The sequence below is a fragment of the Brachycentrus maculatus genome, unplaced genomic scaffold (assembly GCF_059751285.1).
Source record: "Brachycentrus maculatus isolate JH-2025_06_01 unplaced genomic scaffold, ASM5975128v1 h1tg000837l, whole genome shotgun sequence".
NCBI classification, from domain to species: domain Eukaryota; kingdom Metazoa; phylum Arthropoda; class Insecta; order Trichoptera; family Brachycentridae; genus Brachycentrus; species Brachycentrus maculatus.
The window spans coordinates 71,700-93,708 of NW_028281564.1; the positions used below are offsets into that span (position 1 = coordinate 71,700).

At 34.4% G+C, this 22,009-nt stretch overlaps 2 protein-coding genes across 2 annotated transcripts; one reads left to right on the forward strand and one right to left on the reverse strand.

Annotated features, from left to right (window-relative positions):
* Window positions 1–1,735: 1,735 nt before the first annotated feature.
* LOC148300093 (uncharacterized) lies at window positions 1,736–8,992 on the reverse strand. The gene is made up of 7 exons (XM_088275287.1): window positions 8,604–8,992; window positions 8,356–8,464; window positions 6,378–7,887; window positions 3,782–5,434; window positions 3,465–3,700; window positions 2,736–2,940; window positions 1,736–2,332 (listed from the first exon to the last, which is right to left on the reverse strand). The coding sequence occupies exons 1-7, from the start codon at window positions 8,743–8,745 to the stop codon at window positions 2,252–2,254; spliced, it is 3,936 nt and encodes a 1,311-aa protein (XP_088131413.1). The 5' UTR covers window positions 8,746–8,992; the 3' UTR covers window positions 1,736–2,251.
* Window positions 8,993–15,490: 6,498 nt separating this feature from the next.
* Window positions 15,491–17,587, forward strand: LOC148300094 (congested-like trachea protein). The gene has a single exon (XM_088275273.1). It carries the CDS (start codon window positions 15,638–15,640, stop codon window positions 16,529–16,531), a length of 894 nt encoding a protein of 297 aa, XP_088131399.1. The 5' UTR covers window positions 15,491–15,637; the 3' UTR covers window positions 16,532–17,587.
* Window positions 17,588–22,009: the final 4,422 nt, after the last annotated feature.

The window sequence follows — 22,009 nt, forward strand, 5'->3', positions numbered from 1 at the left end:
GAATTCAATAATATTTAAATTTTCATAAAAGAAAACAAATATGTAACAGACAAATAGTTTTCAAGTTAGTTTATTTGCAGAAAAAAAATATATGGCCATACCCTTAGTAAAATTTGTTTTGATTTTTCATACACTAAAAATAAAGTTTTCATCAAAGAAAAAAATATGCATGAATGAGTGCATACTTCGGAGCCTATACCATTTTTCCTCATTGAGGTCTTTACCAAAACGTTACATTTACATTATAAATGATTTTAAATAATCGGAAATTCTAGCTTGTAAAATTGTTACCTTTTGGTGCGATTTAATGATTTCATATTGGTTTAACACAGGATTGGTCACATTTTGTCGCAACTTTAATTAAGATTTCGATAGAATATAGTAAACAGAACAGATTTGCATTTAAAGGATTCTATAGTGAATTCCAATAGGAAATGTAACTTTTTGGTGAGGACCTCCTCCACATTTGATAAAAATATATTTCCAAGTAATATTTTTTGTTAAGTCCGTACGATTGAGCGAATAAAGAATGAATTCAAACTCTAATTCATACATTGTCAACATTTTGCGAAAAATCTTTGAGAAGAATCTCTGAAATATAATTTAATTATTCTATTTGTTTTTCTTGAACAGTCTATTTATATTTCATATTAGGGTCTTATTATTTATTCCTTTTTGAAATTATTGGTCAATTTCTCTAGAAATTCTTGAAAAAACAACTTTCCAACCTTTTCTCATTACTATGACCAATGTTTTATGGGTAACGTATTTTACAGGCTTAACAAACCTTAATTATTAAGTAATTTTTCAACAACAACAAAAAAGTTGTTAGAATACAAAGCCAGACTAAAAAGGAATTTTGGGACTTTTGTGAAATCCTTGTTGGAGTGGGGGGCTGTTCGCCTCGGAAAACATTGCATTACACAATTGTAGTGAGTTTTTGTGTACTACAAATGCTTGTGTGGTGGACTACATTTTTTACTGTGCGATTCCCATCGCTACAATGTTGCCAGATAGAGAAAGGTTTCTCACAGCATTAAATAAATAGCTATTTTTAAGACTGGTGGAAATTAAAAATCGAACACTTGTCATTTTTATATTAATTTCGAGTTAAGATGCAACCTCAAATTTGGAGGCAATTTTTTAAAGAAAGAAGTGCATCTAAAATCTTAATCTTAAAACATGCATCATTTGTAAAATACGGTACATAAGTTTATGGAATGGATTCTTCATTTTATTCAGTGACAAATCCATTCCAAAGAGGCCAGGATTACAGTTAAGCATCACCAAATGTCCTTTTCCGTCCATCTTTTCTTCCTAGTTTGACTGCTCCTTTGTTACTTCGAATGCCTTCAGAATGTGAACAATACGTAGCTTCATGTAGAAATGACGACTCCTGACAACTGCAACGTCATCAAATTAATTGTGCCTTAGTCTTATAGTCTTTTACTAAACTTTTCAATAATTCCTAGTGTATATATATATATATATATATATATATATAGTCTTGTAAGTTTTTTAAAAAAAAATTTAAAGGTGCAATTTTAAATTCTCCATAAATATCTTTATAGATTATAAGCACAATAAATATTATTAAATGATATATTTAAATTTAAAAAATATATAAATAGAAAATACACGACATTAAAATCATAAGAATTGCATTTTGTATAAATTTTTTAATCTGTACATATAATCGAGGTATTGGAGATGGGAGAAGGATAATATGTATTTATCCACTACATGTAATTTAATTAAAAACATTTTTAGTATAAAGAATTAAATTTATTAATCAAAAGTAAACTAAAATTAATTTTTATCATTTTTACTAGACAAGCTTGTCGAATCTAATAACAGTGATAAAAAAATAATATTTATTGTATCAGACACTGGATTATTCACCTTATTTATTGATTTATCAATTCTATAAGTGTCCTAACTTTTCCTGGGACAAAGCCCCGGGATACTCGAAACTTCCATCTTCTTTTATATGAAAATGATAGTTTTTTCATCTCAAGTTGAGATACCTATATAGGGATAAACATGTTAACACATTCACTTCTGACTGCTGAGAACATGCCTCGGGTTCCCAAACAAACACACACACTTTATTACCTTTTTCTATCAATTTGAAGATCATATTCTCAATATGTCTCATATTCTCGTGTGTTCATGGTCATGTGTATGTTAAATTGCATACAATGAATAAGTTAATAATCTTTGTGAATTTGGTAATAAGCCAAGGTAAAATTTATTTGTTTTTATTCTTCAATATTGGTGAAAATATTTTTCCTTTGAACTCTGGAACATTGCGCCCTTCAGCAGGTATAGACTAAAAAAACAACCAAATATTATATGTAAATACTCAAAAATTCTGTGTTTTATCCACTTAGTTATTTATTTGAAAAAAAAATATTGATATCTCTTCTTCTTTTAATGGTTTTTCACCCTTCTTGAGTGTTCTAGCCAGGGTCGAGTTATTTATTGATATCTCAACATAGATGAAGAATAATATGGAAGACTAGGCATTTACAGGAACGTAAATGCCCAGAGTCCCATATTCTTCATCTACATTGAGATATCGATACAAATAAAAATGGACAATTTTATAAATTGCAGTGAGTGGTTTTTTGTCCACCAATGTATATATTGTTATAAACATTTTTTATAATATATTGTTATAAAGAAAAATGCGTTATATTTAATTAAATATACATAAATACTAGTAAACATACCTTAACTCTGAAGAAAAATGGTAGATAATCATGAATGAATCTACAAAAATCATAGTGTGTAACAATGATTTCCAATCTCGCCATTTCCTTCTTTAAAGTATTAACATATTCGTGGTAGTCCTTCTTACTCTTCACCACTACATCCACTATTTCAGCGAGATCTTTTATGAACTGCTCTGACCTTGCTAGACTTCTCAATCCATATCTAGAAAATATCACAAACTTCAAATACGTACTACCGGCTTTAGAAGCTAAATATTACCAATCTTCCTTTAAAATATATGCAGAGGAGTTGAACTTCAGCCATCAGATCAACATTAGAATACATTATAACATAAATCCTGAACTGGGACTTGGAATCACTTCGTATTTCATTGAGGTAAATCTTTTGAAACCCTTATCCGCACCCCAATGGTGCATAGGGCACTGCATTATATAAACGCAGTATTATCTTGATCGTTAACACACGAAGGAAAGGTGAACAGCCCTCCGCTTCGGGTACCAGTCCAGGGTAATATTGAATAAATATTGAGTGAAAAAATAACATATTTATTTGACCCCCCCTGGGAATCGAACCCGGAACCTCCAGAACGGTAGCGTGCTGACCATTACACTACGGAGGCGGACAAGAATCATTTCGTATTCCATTGAGGTAAAGCTACCTCATTTTAATGAAAGGAAAAAAAAAATATTTTGTTTTTATATAAATAACACAAAAATTATATTTACTTTGGTTTTAATTTCTTTTCCACAAAATTATATAATTTTTTTGTGACCCACTGCTCTTTCATGTATAGTTTCGGCTTCTTCGAGACCTTTTCCTCTGGAGAGTGTTTTCCGATATGACCTTTAGAAACAATTTTGTTCACAGCAAGCGGTCTTCGCTTATTATGAACTACTTTTTCAACACGCTGCGGGAGGAGATATGGGAAGGGGTTCTTATTCTGCTTTTCTATTATTTCCGCCTAGAAAATAATTAACATGGATAAAGCGGACACAAAATTATGAATTTATAACTTTAAATGTTAAGTAAAACAAGACATTACCACTCTCTTGTCGCGTTTTTCATTTGCTAGCATCACTAGTTTAGCGAGGTTTTGTAATTCTTCGTTATTCATTTTCCGTTTCTTAGGAGGATTAAGCGTCGGTACTTTAAAGACATTATTTTGATCAGTGACTTTTGTTGCTGTAGACATGTTATTCAAACTATAGCTTGATACAGAAGTCACGTGCTGCGGAGTTGCCGCACTAACATGAGACACCTCAGAATCGCTGCCAGAATTTAAACTCTCTTTATGTAGAATGGATTTATTGTCTACAGAGCTCATTTCAGAAGATGTTTCTGAATCTTCTGTAGCTTCTGTACTGACATCAACACCACTGTTATCTTCAGACATTGTACTTAGCGCAGAACTCTCATCAACATTATTACTTTCGTTTGTTAACTCGGGTAGTTTTTTACCTTTTTTGAATATTGACAAACTTTCTTCATCTATAGGAGCAGATGTCTCCTTTGAAGAGTTGCAAATGGAACCTGTCGAAGTATTTGGTACATTTGTGCCTTCAACTTGGACCTGAGAAATATTTTGTGTTTGATTTGACATTTTTCTCAGTGAATTTTTAGAAATGTTAATATCTTGAGGAACTGATGGAATGCTTTTACGATATAGCTTTTGGGCGGAATTTTGCTGTGTCATATTATGTTCGTCTTCGAATTTTGATGTAACTAATTCAATACGAATATCTCCTTCTGAATCCAAATCATTGTATTGGCTTTGTAAATCATCAACCATGAGCGAGGAGTTTTTCCGAGTTTCTAAACCAGTAGATTGTAGAACATTTTCATTACTATTATTTTTCTTTATTACATTTTGTGATTGTTCATTTTCGTGTTCAATATATGCATCTAAACTGGAAACTATTTTGGATGTTTCTTTAGACAGATCTGTGGTGTGATTGTGTTTCTGGCTAGATACATTACCAATAAGAACTGTTGAATTGTTTTGAATTCCTGTTTCCGGCACAATTACTTTAGTTGAATCATTTTGAACATTTTCCTTGGTTGGCTTTTCCTCAACATTATTAACTATACTGAGAGCATTAGAAATGTGTTGGCTCTCCGATTCCATGACAAGTATTATATCAGAATTACTATCAGCTGTGAGAGCATTTGAAGTCTTTAGAACATTTGGCTCCTTGGCAAGATATGATTGCTCGACATTTTCTATAGCAGTTTGAATATTTGTGGCCAACATGTTATTAACAGTTTGAATATCTATGGGTGGTGTTAAAATATCATCAACAGCTTGAATATCTGTGGGCACTGTCGAAATGTTATTAACAGTTTGAATATTTATGGGTGTTGTAGAAATGTTATCAACAGTTTGAATATTTGGGTCAGATGAATCACTTTCATATGTTGTGTTATCTATATTTTGAATATCAAAATGAGTGGAACGTCTCACGGGTGGATTTGTTCTTTTAGCCATAATTTCTTCAATAACTTGTCTATCGATATCACTCTGGCTTAGTGGTGGAGAGGAGACATCTGTGCTCTCTTGCAGCTTGAGCCACGTTCCAATAGATTGCCTTTTAGCCTTAGAAACACTCTGTTGTAAAATGGGCCCTTCCAGTTGGCAGACTTCATTTATTTGAAATAAATTAAGATTATCTTTTCCTTGCGAAGAATCCCGGAAAGTCTAAAAAACAAAATCATTAGAATGTTATTGAAAATTATTAATTACTTTTATTATAATGTGATATACGGATGTATGCCGGCATTATACTAATAAATTATTTTTACAAACATGGTACTTTTACAATTTAAATTGTGGCCTATACGACTTGTATAGATATAATCGATGAATTCTAATGATTTACTTTTCCATTTGTGTGAAATACCCGCGGGAGCGAATTTCTGCCGCTATCTTGACAGTTATTCCTGAAATTATTGCATGTACGAGGCAAGAAATCAACTAAACTAGCTTCTGCAGAGCGACAAACAGTGCACACATCGAAACATACTAAGGTAACATTTATTTTATCCTTTTCCGCACATTTTAAGATCAAAACCATTGGATTGCCGGTTATGAATTAACAGTTGAATGTTGGCATTATTTTTTTATTTTAAATGTTGGCATTATTTTGCAATGACCCTGTATATCTAATTTGTATACAATTAAGTATCTATACAAGTCGTATAAGCCATTAATTACAGTGACCTTTTATTGCATTTCAGTGAAAGAAAAAAATTGTAAACATTATCTTTGAAAAGTTATTATTTAATCTATTTAAATAACATCAAACTGTTTTTGTCTTCCCTGTGTTAAACTCTACGGGAGATATTGTAATTAGTACATTTTGAGCTTAGTAAGGCATTGACGTTAATCATGGAATACCAGTTCTGGGGGCAATTAGAACAGATATTCTTTATTTTTGGCCATGCTTTAAATTGGTTGAAATTTATGTGTTGATTGTTAAATCAAACACAGATTTTTGAGTCTACTAGGTTGTATTTTATTGTTAAAAATACAACCTACAATTTGATTTAACAATTAATACATAAATTAAAATGGAGTTCTACAAATTAAACGCCTAATCAATAAATAAATAAATTAGTTGTAATTTAATAACTATACAAACCTTAGCATTCCTCACTGCTTCGGGTAAATTAATTTGAGGAGAGGAATGTGTTTTGGATGGTTCGTGCAATTCCGAATGATTGATGTTCGTATTATTTCTATCACTTGTCAATATATTTCCCTCTTTTGGAGAATGCGGAGATGTTTGAATAATCAAATCTTCCGGTACCATAGGAGAATTTGTGTCCATTTCTTTCTCTTCCATTATATCATAATGTAATAGGTCTAGCTTCGAACCAATCAAACGAGATTTATTGGATATCTTGGGAGTTCTTTCGCCTTCTAGCATAGTAGAGGATGCTAGTTGTTTCCATTTATCAAAGTTTATTGATTCGGATACATTGTTAGAGGGTGAGAATTCTTGGTTAACAGATTTATGACCTTCGCTTTCAGATATTCTTTTTCTGGAAATCACTTCATTTTCCCCAGAAGCTCGCATTTTCAGAACAGCCGATGATCTTCTAACTACATCCGGATTCTTTACAGGCGAGACATCCGGATATTCTGCCACTTGAACATTGGATTCCAAACTTGACAAAGCTTCGCCAAAAACTGAAGTATTGAACTTGTTACTGGTTTTAAACAGAGTTTTAGAGGGTTTGAGGATTTGCTTATGCGGATGAAATACAGTTTGCTTTTCATTGAACGTTCCAGAATCATCAGTAGGTTTTGTTACATTCGGACTCTTAACGGGTGAAACATCTGAATTTTCTGCCATTTGAGGAACATCAGACTCTAAATTTGATAAAGCTTCTCCAAATATTGAAGTTCTCAATGGTGCACTTTTTTTAAATAACTGTTTAGAACGCTTGACGGTTTGTTTATTCAGATGTGGTACTGTTTGGTTTTCGTTTGCTATTTCAGAATCATTGGTAGTTTTTACTACGTCTTGATTTTTCGCAGGTGAAACGTCTGCATCTTCTGCCATCTGAGGGACATCAGAGTCTAAATTTGATAAAGCTTCTCCAAAAATTGAGGTTCTAATTTTTGTACTTTTTTTAAACAAGTTTTTGGAAGGCTTGAGGTTTTGTCTATTGGAACGTGATATGGTTTGATTTTCATGCACTGTTCCAGAAATATCGATAGCTTTACAAGACGAGTCCACAGCATCGGAAAAGATTACTTCATGAACTGCCTTTTTATTTTTGAATAACTTTTTCCTTTTATTCATCATTACATTCATTTCGGTTTGAAGATGTAAAGAATCAAAATTAGAATCCATTTCTGAGTTGCTTTGTTCCAGAAACTGGTCATTGGAATGTGAAGAAACCTGTTGCATTTTAGCAGCTTTAGTCTCCATCTTTTTATCATCGTAAGGATCTCTGGCTATAGCTGAGGGTAAAAGGGCTGGAGGAGTTTTTAATAAACTATTTTTGTTAATCTCTACCGTTTTCTTACTATTTTTAAATAATCCTCTTTTTTTAGTAAACCTCGGGGACATTGAGGGAAGGGAATCTGTAGAAAACTCATCACTTTCTTCATCTTCCACTAAGCTGATTTTTAATGTATGCCTGTAATAAAGAATTCCAAATATTTTGCAAAAATATAATGATTCAGAATTTTAACAATAATTTTGTTGCTTTTCAATCCAAAACTGATGTTAGCTATGGCTAAATAGCTAACAGCTTAATAAAACATACTAAGCCTATTTATAAATCATCCACCTCTAACTACCATACATTAACCAATCTAATTTAACAAAGAAACTGGATTCAGTCAAACAAAGTAATACCCAGTTTGACATTGGGAAAACTATTAATTAAATACAGAACTCTTTTTGTGTAATTTATAATGGAAGATACAGAATATACCCCATAAAACAAATACATATTGTGAATATTATGAAATAGGAAATTAGAATTTCACTGATTTGATAAAAAAAAATAATGTTTCCTATAACAATTACAAGTCAAAACATAATTAATGAAAAGTTTCAGCGATGAAGCTATATCTTAATATTGTAAAATGTATATATTAACCTCTCTTCAATTGATATTTCTGAATTGTCCAGATTAGATCGATTCTGTGAAATAAAGTTACCAGGTACTCCATGTAGCTCTGTATCTAGTCTTTTCCACCATTGTGATTCTAAAAAAAAATTATGTTTTAAATTTTAGAAACATTCATTCGGCGTTCATTATCAAATCAGCAACCGCATAATTATATTATATTGCGAATGGCATATAAAGAGTTCATCATTCGGCACTCTTAACTGCTACAATTTTACCTCTATTATTCCAATCAGCGCATGTATCATCATCGAGAATAGATCCAGACCCTACACTTCCAACTTCTGATCTTCGAAGTAAGCTAACTCTCCTATGCACATTAACTTTCCCAGCATCGGAAAATTCACCTGATCTCCTCATTATACTTTTACTCCGAGTTCCGAGTACTTTTAAAACTTAAACAACATTAGATCAAATAATGTAAAAATTACAATGAAAACGAAGCTTAACGATCTTAAATCACAGGAAAAAAAAACAATTTAAAACAAGCAACTAAATATTATAAAGTGTAGCAACGAAACGAACGAAACTGTCAACAACTAATAACGATTTATTCGAATTAAAAAAAAAAATCTCTATACTCAATTTGACCATAGATTTGTCAAGGTCTTCTTTTTCTTTTATGGCTTTTGACATCAATAGTGTCTAGCCAGTCTCCAGTTATTTTGTAGTTTTTACTTTTTACATTTATTTTTAAACTATTAGTACCTACTCCAATTAGTGAAGTTAACAACACTCTGATTATTCGGGATTGCTATTCGGACATAGAGAAGGGGTTTGATCGATAATTTCGGAGGGAAATCATCCTGACGGCTACGTTCTGGAGAGATAATGGGGGGGGGGAATCGCCATTGATCGTTCTCGCATGGCGGCGAATACGAATTCCGGGAACTCGATTATCCGCGGAAAAGGAAGCCTCGTGTACCGTGTTACCCCGCTATGTACAATATATTAATATCGCGCTTGTTAAAATCTAATCTGAATGAATTTAATCTTTGTTTATTTGAGCCCGGAGGAAGTATGCATCGAATTGAATACAATTACAATCAAGATAAAGGTAAAAGAGGGGGAAGGATAATTAAAACTTGAATGTTTCATGTACCTGGTTTAATCGATTACGTAGACATATTATTAAAATGACTTACCCTAGATTACAACACTTAGAAAATAGCTTATACTAAACGAAAGGTCCTCAACACAGTCCAAAGTTCACTTTTCTAGCTCATGTCTTGTTCACAGATTCACTTAACGAAACACCGTAACGAAGATTGAGATTGTTCCACAGTTATGAGCCATGAACGGCTCCGGGGTTGTGGAATCCCGTTGGGCGTGACGGCCACAGGTTGTAGGCTGGGCGGTCTTCGAGGGGCAGGAATCTGGTGTTCCTGGAGGGGCAGGAATCTAGTGTTCCTGGGTGGACGGCGGACGTCCTAGATGAGCAGTTCCTTCGCTGTTGGAAGGAATCTGGCGTTCCTCGATGTGAAGGATGAGGGATGAGGCATCTTCGCGGCTGGAAGATGGCCTTGTAGTGCTGGCTACATCGTGTCTTGGAGAAATGAACACTTTTCACTTCACACGATTTCTCCTCGCGGCTGAGCACTTAGCTGATGAAGTGCCGGGTTTGGGCTCGGGCCGAGCGCGACGGCGTGCGCGTTCGACCTGCGCGGTCGGGGATTTTTCGTCGACTGGGGTGAGGCGTCTTCAGCTCGCGTCCTACCCCTACTGTTGCTAGAGCAAGAGGGTCGTATTACCCCTCTCGCTTACTCCTTACCCTAGTTAACTTAAGAATAATCTTATCGTAGCTTACTTACTATAATCTTAAACCCATATCTGCTCCCTAGGTGGAGCATACGGTGTCCACAACTACTCGTTAATAGTAACCGAGTTATAGACTTACAAATAATTAAAAGTTAACAAAACTAATTATATCATGACTTATTATTAACTAACTGATTCTTAATTAACTGATTATAATAACTAGATTAACTTATAATTATTACATAAAATAATGAATTAATAGAGACTCCTTTCAGAGTAGTGGTTGACGCGTTTGTCAACCACTCGAAGTTCAGGTTCGATTCCTGACAAGGTTGATTTTAATGTAAAGTTTAATTTTCAATTTTAATTGCTATTTCAAGTTTCCTAAATGGAACTTAGAGCGTGATGTATATATTTTATTATTTATTCATCCATATGTATTGCCAGTACATACGGGAGTGCCTTATGGACGCGTACAAGGAAAGATGGCGGAAATTAGACAAGGTAGTGTGGCGTTCTATCCTCTCTCTGCCTTCCACTCCCGAGAGGCGGCGCGAGGGTAGTTACAAAGGCGGCATAATATTTATGATCGTAGCCTTGGGTCCGTGGGTCGGCCCGTTTTTAACGACCCTAGACGCGGACGACGAAATGCATTATTGCTAAATTGCCGAAATTCCCTAATTGCTGTTCTTACCCATCGTAAACATTGATGGTCTGTTATCATTGTTCCGAAGCAAAATTCTTTTACAATTCGAAATAATAAAATATATTTTTCTAAAGAAAGGTTAGGCTTTGAAGAAACCCGCCGTCGTTTTATTATTATTATTTTTTTTTGTCTGATAACGAACAAATGATCTATCTGCGCGCCTAGAAGTGAAATTTTTAATGGGAAGAAAAACGATTTTTAATGTAATATTTTAAACACCCAGATTATGCAATATATCAATCGCCACCCCTTGGAATGTTTAAAATATACATTAGAGAAAGGAATTGATTAGAGTAGTTAGAGATTAGGTAATGCGATTGTTTAATTATTATTGGAAAAATTTAGATATTTTTAATAGTGATTTTCTTTTTCCTCCTTTTGAAATTTCGAACCAACCTCTTGGCGAATAATTTACCAATCGGCAGGTTCCCTGTTTTAATAACTAAATCCGAGTTAATCTTCTCGATAACAATATGAAAATTCGCATTTGTTTTGTCACTGAGAAAACTAACGATATTTATCAAAAATATAAGCATCTTTTCAAGTCGTTGTGATTAGGTACATGAAACAATTCCGTTTAAAATTACCTTCCGTTGATAAAAATAATATGGGATTTTAAGAATCTATAAAATAATTTATTCTTCAAAACGTAATTCATGCAATAATGATTTAAAACTTTAACCTATTTCGATATCTCTTTATCAAAACATTATGTAACCATAATTAAGTTGTATCGTTTTTCAATAATTACGACATAGAATCGCGATTTTACAAATGGAAATTATTCGATCGAGGGGAAAAAAAAATACTAATTCTATCGTTTCTATTTAACTATATTGTGCGATTTTTTTTTTGGAGAATATGAAAGCCGTTGTACTCTCGCTTGAGTAAAACATTACGTAAACATAATTTGCTATCGTCAACTCGTGAAAATTACAATTATAATCGCATATTACAATAAGAATTTAATTACGGGCGCCAGGATATTTTTGAATAAAAATAGCCAAAATTCGGGTGCAAGAGATTATCATTGAATGCGAAAGAAATGTGATGCATAAAATTTGAGAGGATCGGGCATATAATTAAGAAAATAAGATCGTACTTATAATATTAATTTGGCTAGTCGAAGGAGCATTGAGACGAGAAAATTTTTGTATGTTTCAGGGCATGAGTAAGGAAAATCGCACTTGATTTTTCCGATTTTATTGGTTTTGCTAGAGGGCGCAAAACTAATCAAATCGCGCCCCACGTTGGGCGCCAATTAACAACACTCTGATTATTCGGGATTGCTATTCGGACATAGAGAAGGGGTTTGATCGATAATTTCGGAGGGAAATCATCCTGACGGCTACGTTCTGGAGAGATAATGGGGGGGGGGAATCGCCATTGATCGTTCTCGCATGGCGGCGAATACGAATTCCGGGAACTCGATTATCCGCGGAAAAGGAAGCCTCGTGTACCGTGTTACCCCGCTATGTACAATATATTAATATCGCGCTTGTTAAAATCTAATCTGAATGAATTTAATCTTTGTTTATTTGAGCCCGGAGGAAGTATGCATCGAATTGAATACAATTACAATCAAGATAAAGGTAAAAGAGGGGGAAGGATAATTAAAACTTGAATGTTTCATGTACCTGGTTTAATCGATTACGTAGACATATTATTAAAATGACTTACCCTAGATTACAACACTTAGAAAATAGCTTATACTAAACGAAAGGTCCTCAACACAGTCCAAAGTTCACTTTTCTAGCTCATGTCTTGTTCACAGATTCACTTAACGAAACACCGTAACGAAGATTGAGATTGTTCCACAGTTATGAGCCATGAACGGCTCCGGGGTTGTGGAATCCCGTTGGGCGTGACGGCCACAGGTTGTAGGCTGGGCGGTCTTCGAGGGGCAGGAATCTGGTGTTCCTGGAGGGGCAGGAATCTAGTGTTCCTGGGTGGACGGCGGACGTCCTAGATGAGCAGTTCCTTCGCTGTTGGAAGGAATCTGGCGTTCCTCGATGTGAAGGATGAGGGATGAGGCATCTTCGCGGCTGGAAGATGGCCTTGTAGTGCTGGCTACATCGTGTCTTGGAGAAATGAACACTTTTCACTTCACACGATTTCTCCTCGCGGCTGAGCACTTAGCTGATGAAGTGCCGGGTTTGGGCTCGGGCCGAGCGCGACGGCGTGCGCGTTCGACCTGCGCGGTCGGGGATTTTTCGTCGACTGGGGTGAGGCGTCTTCAGCTCGCGTCCTACCCCTACTGTTGCTAGAGCAAGAGGGTCGTATTACCCCTCTCGCTTACTCCTTACCCTAGTTAACTTAAGAATAATCTTATCGTAGCTTACTTACTATAATCTTAAACCCATATCTGCTCCCTAGGTGGAGCATACGGTGTCCACAACTACTCGTTAATAGTAACCGAGTTATAGACTTACAAATAATTAAAAGTTAACAAAACTAATTATATCATGACTTATTATTAACTAACTGATTCTTAATTAACTGATTATAATAACTAGATTAACTTATAATTATTACATAAAATAATGAATTAATAGAGACTCCTTTCAGAGTAGTGGTTGACGCGTTTGTCAACCACTCGAAGTTCAGGTTCGATTCCTGACAAGGTTGATTTTAATGTAAAGTTTAATTTTCAATTTTAATTGCTATTTCAAGTTTCCTAAATGGAACTTAGAGCGTGATGTATATATTTTATTATTTATTCATCCATATGTATTGCCAGTACATACGGGAGTGCCTTATGGACGCGTACAAGGAAAGATGGCGGAAATTAGACAAGGTAGTGTGGCGTTCTATCCTCTCTCTGCCTTCCACTCCCGAGAGGCGGCGCGAGGGTAGTTACAAAGGCGGCATAATATTTATGATCGTAGCCTTGGGTCCGTGGGTCGGCCCGTTTTTAACGACCCTAGACGCGGACGACGAAATGCATTATTGCTAAATTGCCGAAATTCCCTAATTGCTGTTCTTACCCATCGTAAACATTGATGGTCTGTTATCATTGTTCCGAAGCAAAATTCTTTTACAATTCGAAATAATAAAATATATTTTTCTAAAGAAAGGTTAGGCTTTGAAGAAACCCGCCGTCGTTTTATTATTATTATTTTTTTTTGTCTGATAACGAACAAATGATCTATCTGCGCGCCTAGAAGTGAAATTTTTAATGGGAAGAAAAACGATTTTTAATGTAATATTTTAAACACCCAGATTATGCAATATATCAATGTTTTATTAGTAATGACAGTTTGACTAGTAACTTATTTTACATACATGTAATAAACCTTTACAAATTTAAACATATTGATTTTCAAAATAAAAAATGGGAAAAGATGAGCCGACAAATTAAAAAGCCTTCCTCTTGATCCCATGGGCTGGAGAATGGCCAAAATGTTGGGCAGGACGCCTTCCTGAGCGACGGTCGTCACGCTGGAGGGCAGTTTTTTGAGCTCTTCGTCATCGTGGATGGCCAACTTCCAACTTCCAGACTAGCACAGTTCAAACGGGACTTCAATTTTATCCTGTTTTGCCGCCCTTTCGTGATCCGACATGTTGCTTTTGTCTTTGAGGTTTTCCGCTTTTGCTTTCATACGAATGGGAGTTGGCTTTGTTGAGGTATTTACGTTTGTAGTTCGATTTCATAAAATTTAACCTTTTAAGCATATGTTCTAGGATCGTTATTGTCTTTGCACATTTTTATTGCAGTCATTTGGCCCCGAGAAGCTAGGGGTTTCGGATGAATACATTATGGTCGTAAGTCTCACACAAAGCAATTTTTAACGCCCGCTTTGCCACATGTGTTCATTTGGCACAGATTCTTTGAAATACACTTAACCGTTTAAGACCCGCATGGTATATTGAACGACGCAATGATATTATTGATACACTTTCATCAGTTAACATCTTTGTAAAATTATAATTTTTAACTATTTCAAGTTAATATCAATTACAATATTTATAGATGAGCAAAAAATTGAAGACTTGAGATGTAAATGTCCGGCGAAAATCGAATAAATACTGGAGTGCGGTTCTCTCAGCAGCCGCGTCGGGCGCTCGAGGAACCACACTTATATAGATATTAGATATTAGCAGTAAATGGAATTTTAATACTGGAAATATTTTAAAGAAAGGTCACCCGAGCTGGGTGCCTGTTTGGACACCCAAATAACATGTTTTTTTAGGTCTTCCTCTTCAAGCCAACACTTTTGGCAGTATCCCGGACATCTGAACAATATTAGTTAGTTTTTGATTCTGAACAAGTGGGAACCGCAACAGCAGTTATTATGATCGTTGGCAGTTTTTCTGCAGATTGATATCGTATTTTGTCTATGTTAATCAAAGTCAAAAGCAAAACCAGTCGAAACTATAAAAATTAGTCTACATTGGTCTTGTCAAAATCGAATTCACGGCGATTTTTGTCGGAACTCAAATATCGCGCATTTGTTGACAGTCAAATTCAGTTTTCTAATAAAGAGCGACGGTGGCGCCTCGCCTTCCTGAAAATTTTCAGATAAGTTTGTCGAAGTGTAATCCGTCTTTCGTCCATGCGTACTACATATTTTACAATGCTTATTTTTCTACATTTAATTATTTTAGTTTGTGGTTAAGGACTTTGAACTTTTTAAAATCATTAACCGTTTAACCTTCATGATAATATGTAAGTGAATGTCTAAGGTCTGAGATAATCGAAGTGAAAACTGGTTCCGTAACTATCAGTGACAGCTGGTGCTTGTTTTTAATTTTACTTACTTTTGAGTTGTTCCAATATATTTCAATATGTCTGAATCAATTGGTCCTGGAAAATATTTCGTTTGCGGAGGGTTTGGTGGAATATGCACCGTTCTCGCCGGTCATCCGATGGACACAATCAAAGTAAGGCTCCAAACTATGCCTCTCCCCAAACCAGGGGAAAGTGCTCTATATAAGGGTACGTGGGATTGTTTTACCAAAACCATTAAAAGAGAAGGATTTAAAGGCTTATACAAAGGAATGTCCGCACCTTTAACGGGAGTAGCTCCAATTTTCGCAATTAGCTTTTTTGGTTTTGGTGTGGGTAAAAAATTGATAAAGGGTGATTCTACCGAACCATTAGATAAACCTCAGCTATTCCTCGCTGGCGCTTTTTCTGGAATATTCACTACCACCGTCATGGCTCCGGGAGAGAGAATAAAGTGTTTACTTCAGGTACAACAAGGTGGAAATCAACCCCAGAAATACAACGGAATGGTAGATTGCGCAAAACAGTTATTTAGAGAAGGCGGCATCCGAAGTATTTACAAGGGCTCGGTGGCTACTCTCCTAAGGGACGTCCCTGCCAGTGGAATGTATTTCATGACATACGAAGTAGTAAAGGAGTTACTTACGCCTGCGGATGCTGTGAAAGGGCAGTTGGGACTGACAGCCACCGTGTTTGCCGGGGGGTCCGCCGGAATAGCCAACTGGCTGGTGGGCATGCCGGCTGACGTTCTCAAAAGCCGCTTGCAGACTGCGCCGGAAGGCACTTACCCTAATGGAATGCGGGATGTTTTCCGACAACTGATGAAGCAAGAAGGACCTCTCGCTCTTTACAAAGGAATCACACCCGTCATGTTGAGAGCTTTCCCGGCTAATGCGGCATGCTTTCTAGGCTTGGAACTTGCTGTGAAATTCCTCAGTTGGATAGGAATTTAAGTTTAGATATGTAATAGGACTTACTTACTTCATCCTTAATAATGTGTTCAATTGTTGTAGGCGCTAAACAAAAATATTTTTAAAATTCTACTGTTGCGGTTATGATTGGAACTCATTTGTCTATATTGCAGTTATGATTAGAAATAATTTATTCCACTTGTAACAACAAAGCTTAACTTCAACCTATTGGTTTCAATATGAGACTTCATTTAGACAAGAAACTTGTGCTTGTTTTTTTTTATGACAGCAATGTAATTCAGCATGTGTGTACCACATATTTTTTTCACCAATAAGCTGGAAAGTACGCTACAATTTTTGTTGTCTCTAGTCAGCGTATACTGTTAACAAAACGATATTTAAAAATCTTGCATTGAGCAACTATTTAACGGTAAACATGACCAATATTAAATTTAGTGTATTTTTGTTCTAAAAAAATCATTGTATAAGCCTCGATCGAACTGATATTGTTGATAGAAATCAATTGATAGGCTTAAACTGTTCCAAGTATCTGTATAAATAATCATGTACATATAACATATCATCACTGCATATGGTATAGGTATAGGTTTGATAATTTTTATCAAAATGAGTTATTTGTTTTATTCGATACAGCAATATTTTGTCCATCTCATTAAATATAAATTATCTAAAAAATATTCATTTTGGTGATAATTCAAGAGATATGAAATAAATACTATGTGCGGGTATTTAAAATTGTTAACAAATTCTAGCATGTGGAATAAATCATTCTTAAATGCATAATTTTTTTTATACATAAATAATCAAAATTATTAATTTTTAAAAACTGACTAGCATAAATAAAAAAAAAATGTGATCATAAGACAATTGTAATTTTATTTTTATTTTTCTGAGATATATGGAATGGCACGTGATTTTTTTTTAATGTAAACCAAACAACCTGACTATCATGTCGTTACATTTATTAATCCCCCATTTGATTGAAGTTTCGTTTTCCATTTTACCATAATGATTCCAGTTTTCTAGCATAGTGCAATTAAAACCTTTTGAAAATAGCACAAAAATAAAAAATAAAAATTATTAATTAAAGAGATATATTTATATAGGTTTTAGTTGGGTTGTGGTCCTGTGGTTGATATCGCGTTTTTGTTTCATATTTATACATATATGTAATAAAAAATATATGACGCTTATGACATAAAAGCTGACTATGCTGAAATTAATTATAGAATTTATACAAATGTATTGTGATCCTTTGGCCCCCTGACAATTGTCACTTAAAGGTCACTTTTATGTCAGTAATGCTCTCTGCGACTGAAAAGTGATGTAAACAATGCCTATAATTTTAAGTCACCGTCTCACTCCATAATAATACCTGTTAGTTATAAATCTTTTAAAACAAAAAATAGATAGTGACATATATAATAAATATGATAGTTTTGGATCGGGAAGAAATCATTTCCATTACAGTATTTTTTTTTTTAAATTTTATTATTTCATTTCATTATTTCTTAAAATCTATTGTGATATGTGTTTGGATGCATTCAGCATCACTATCACACATATTGTACCAACTACCATACTAAGCATAAAACAAGTATCCATATTCAAGTCAATTTGAAATGTTTAGTTTTTGACTCCTACAAAAACTAAACATTTAATAATGCACCTAAATTTAAAAAAAACTAAACATTTTTATAATGCACCTAAATTTATCTTTTTTTTTGTTTTTTATATCGCATAATAAACTACAGGGTGAGGCAGCTACCTTTGATGATTTGTATTTGTTGCTAAGCATTGAGGCGGGGGGGATCAGAAGGGTGGGATTGGTCTCATTCGAAAAGGGGGGTCTTAAAGTTTTGTTTGCCACCTCGTCAGTGACCATCTTGTAGCAAGGTGGACAGTGCGTGTTTGCCGTCAAAGCATTCTTTTCAAACAGCTGCTCCATTATCGCCACTCAATTTGTCTTCCGCACTCAGTTCAATATTCGACCTGGTGGTCGGTTTCTTTAAATCTGTACACCCATGAAACAATTGATTGCCGACCCGGCCAATCCAACCACCAGGTCGAATATCGAACTGAGTGCGGAAAGCACGTTAAGCGGCCATTCGAAAAACCCCTTCAACGGTAAACACGCGCTGCCCACCGTTCCACTGCGACGAGGTGGCGAACAAAACTTTAAAACCTCCACTTTCGAATGAGATCAATTCCACCCTCCACAACCCACCCTCATCGTTTGGTGCCAAACACAAATCAGCGAAGTTACCTTCACCTTATTCAATAAAATACTGTCTTGCTAGTTTAGTAGTTATACGAGATATTTAGGTAATTACAGTCAAAAGTATGATATATGCTGACTTTTCTCTGCAAATATCTCTTGCAGATACTCCATTTGTACTTAGTATGGCAGTATAATACTAAATTGGTACTTTTTATGCATCTCTTATGAGATTATAATTCAGTATTATAATACACATAACATGTAATTATAAATAAAACACCACATTCGGGTATTAGTGATAAAAAGAACTGTCAAGAAATAGAATATTTTTTCTATTTTCTATGTGTGTAATATTCTTATTGAAATATGTAAATTTGTAGCTAAATTAGATATATTATAAACAAATTATTTACAAAGTGCCTGTACGTGATGGATTGTACTTTTATGAACCCAATTTAATATTACCTACATTTATAAGATTAATGCTCCAGTTTAACTAAATGGTTGAAATTAATTTTTAACAAAAATGTTTATTATGTTACATTTTTTTGTTTATTCAATATGTTATTTCCCTAACATACAACCTCTTAATATTTTAATACAATTTAACCTTATCAATGGGATAAATTTACTGAAAACAATTTTAGAGTTTTGAAAATCATCCATAGTATTAATAATAATGATAATCACTCAGAAACAAACAATTTATTTAATCACTATACTAGAAGACATTTAGAAAGGTACTTGGACTGCTATTTCTAGTAATATAATTAAATTATTGATATCATTTTATTGATCCCATCATCAATCATTTATAAAATGGAAAATGATTGTTTTCTTATATATAAAAAATTCCCCATCGTACAAGAATTTAATTTTACAAAAAATACAATAAAAATATTACAGTAATAACCAAAATAGTGAAATTAGTCATGTTTGGAAATATGTCCCTTAATTGAACATTTCCTATTTTGGATTAAGATTTTTAAGTCTTTTTAAGTAGAAAATAAGTATAAAATACCTGATTGATTATTAAAAATAAAATAATAATAAAAGTAATCCTTCGACATTATCTACTCCATAAGATGAGGGGGTGGCTGTTAAAGATGAAAGTAAGTTTTCCAAATGTGTTGTTAACATGTTGAGAAATCAATTTATTTACATGTTTTGCTTAAAAAATTACTGTTACTTTTATTCAAAGTCTATAAGTCTATAAAATCACTTTGGTCTACACGTCACTTTTTTCAATGCATAACACCATAACTGTATGCAGCTTTTCGGTCGCTGTTTTATGATTCCCCATAATTTAAATATTGAATTTGTATTTCTTAAAAACAATATCCCATACATTTTTTAAAAAGTTTAAACAAAGTGTATTTTTTCTTTATGTAACCTACTCTCATGATTGCTAGCCGATGTCATGTTTGTTTGCTTTGCTCAAAATCTGCATCACAAATTTTATTTCTGCATGATTTTAAACCTTTCAATTCCATCCTGAAAATATCAATGTTGAGATGGAAGCTTAAAACTGTTTTTGTTTAATGAATTCATGTTTCTTCGGATATATGTAAGTAAATCAATATTAGAAGAAGAAAAATATATGTACATATAAAGCCCACTTTTATATTAAAATTTATGTTTTTTATGTATACATTGCGTTGTTTTATTTATAGTGTAATGACACCAACCAAAATGTAGAAATATATGAATGTGTGGAATACATGTTAAATCATGTAAATATGTATTTAAATTTATTGCAAAATGAATAACTATTTCTACTTAATATTTGAATAATGAGATACTCCTGTATATGTTGTAGTCAATGCCCGGAGCTCAAGTCCTCCTAAGTTTAACTAGTCGATTCTAGGAGTGACTGAACTCACCAGTCAAAGTCAAAACTAAAATAATTTATTTCAATCGATGGCTACCTATCCTAGCTATGATTGAAATAAGCCAGCCAAAGTCCGATTTGGGAAGTGCTTGCGTACTTGCATCCTTAGAACCTATCTGAGCCTAAAATCTCTACAATCATACGAACAAAATTGTTCATATTGTGTTAAGAACCAAATAAACTACTTTGAAATTGAGGTTGATTTTATAGAATAATTTAAGAAGGCGCTACGCGGGACAAGGGCAAATTTTCTAGCAGTACAGAAGCTTCAGACTTCAGACTACAACATGAGGAAAATTTGTTATAGAAGCATTTATAATGATAATAAATAACATTTTCACATCTCAAAACATAAATGAAGAAGAATATGGAAGTATTCCATATTCTTCTTCATCTCTGTTGAGATCTCAAAAATGTTAAATAACTCAATAATAAGTGGAGAAACCCAGATCTGTGAACAAGTATTTGGACACACTCAAAATGTTGTTGATAATAAATAAACTTAAAAGTAAACTTTTATAAAACTTTAAATAGGTTTTTTTTTTTTTTTTCCTCCCTCTCACATTTTTTTTTGCACCCTGCTTATATATGCAAGGTCATGTTACGGGTACGGGATTCTTGCACTTTTGCTTTAGTGCTTTCGGGTATGTATTATCTGGGAGAGAAAAAGAGGTTAGAGCAGCGTTCAACCGCTCCACTGCATTGAGCTCCGTAAGTATCATCCGGCTCCGACGTTTATCCTCCTTCATTGTAGTTTTTCATCTCCACAACTAAACTTTCCAGGTAGTCCAAGTATAATTTGGAGACGACTCCGCTTTTTAGCATCTCCTGCGGGTTCAGGGAGTCGATGTTGTGAGCAACACACTCCATTTGGAGAATCCACCTGTTTCGCTCAAACATTGGGCAAGATCTCAGTACGTGTTCCACAGACTGAGCAGTGGTGCCATCACACGGGCAGCATGGATCAGGACGAAGGCCGAAACGGTTTAAATAGACTCTAAAGGCTCCATGTCCTGTCAGCATTTGTGTGAGAAAATATTTTCTCCCGTGTTTGTCTAGAATAGAGATAGCATCTTGCACATTTTCAAAAAAAAGTCTTGTGGTCTTTCCACTTTCAGATGCTTTATATATTTTGTTCCATTCCTTTAAGGATTCTTGATGGTACAAACGTTTCACGTAGCTCAGTGGAATCATTGAGAAAGTTGTCGCCGAGTTTTTGGTGGTTGCGCGTTTTGCGAGCTCATCCGCACGTTCATTGCCTTTAAGTCCTACGTGCGCCCTCACCCACATCAGGTGTATTGGAGAGTTAGCACAACGCAGTAGCTCGTGTATTGAGTTAATAACGCAGTTTGATGAGCAGTCCACCTGCAGGGCTGCTAGCCCCGAT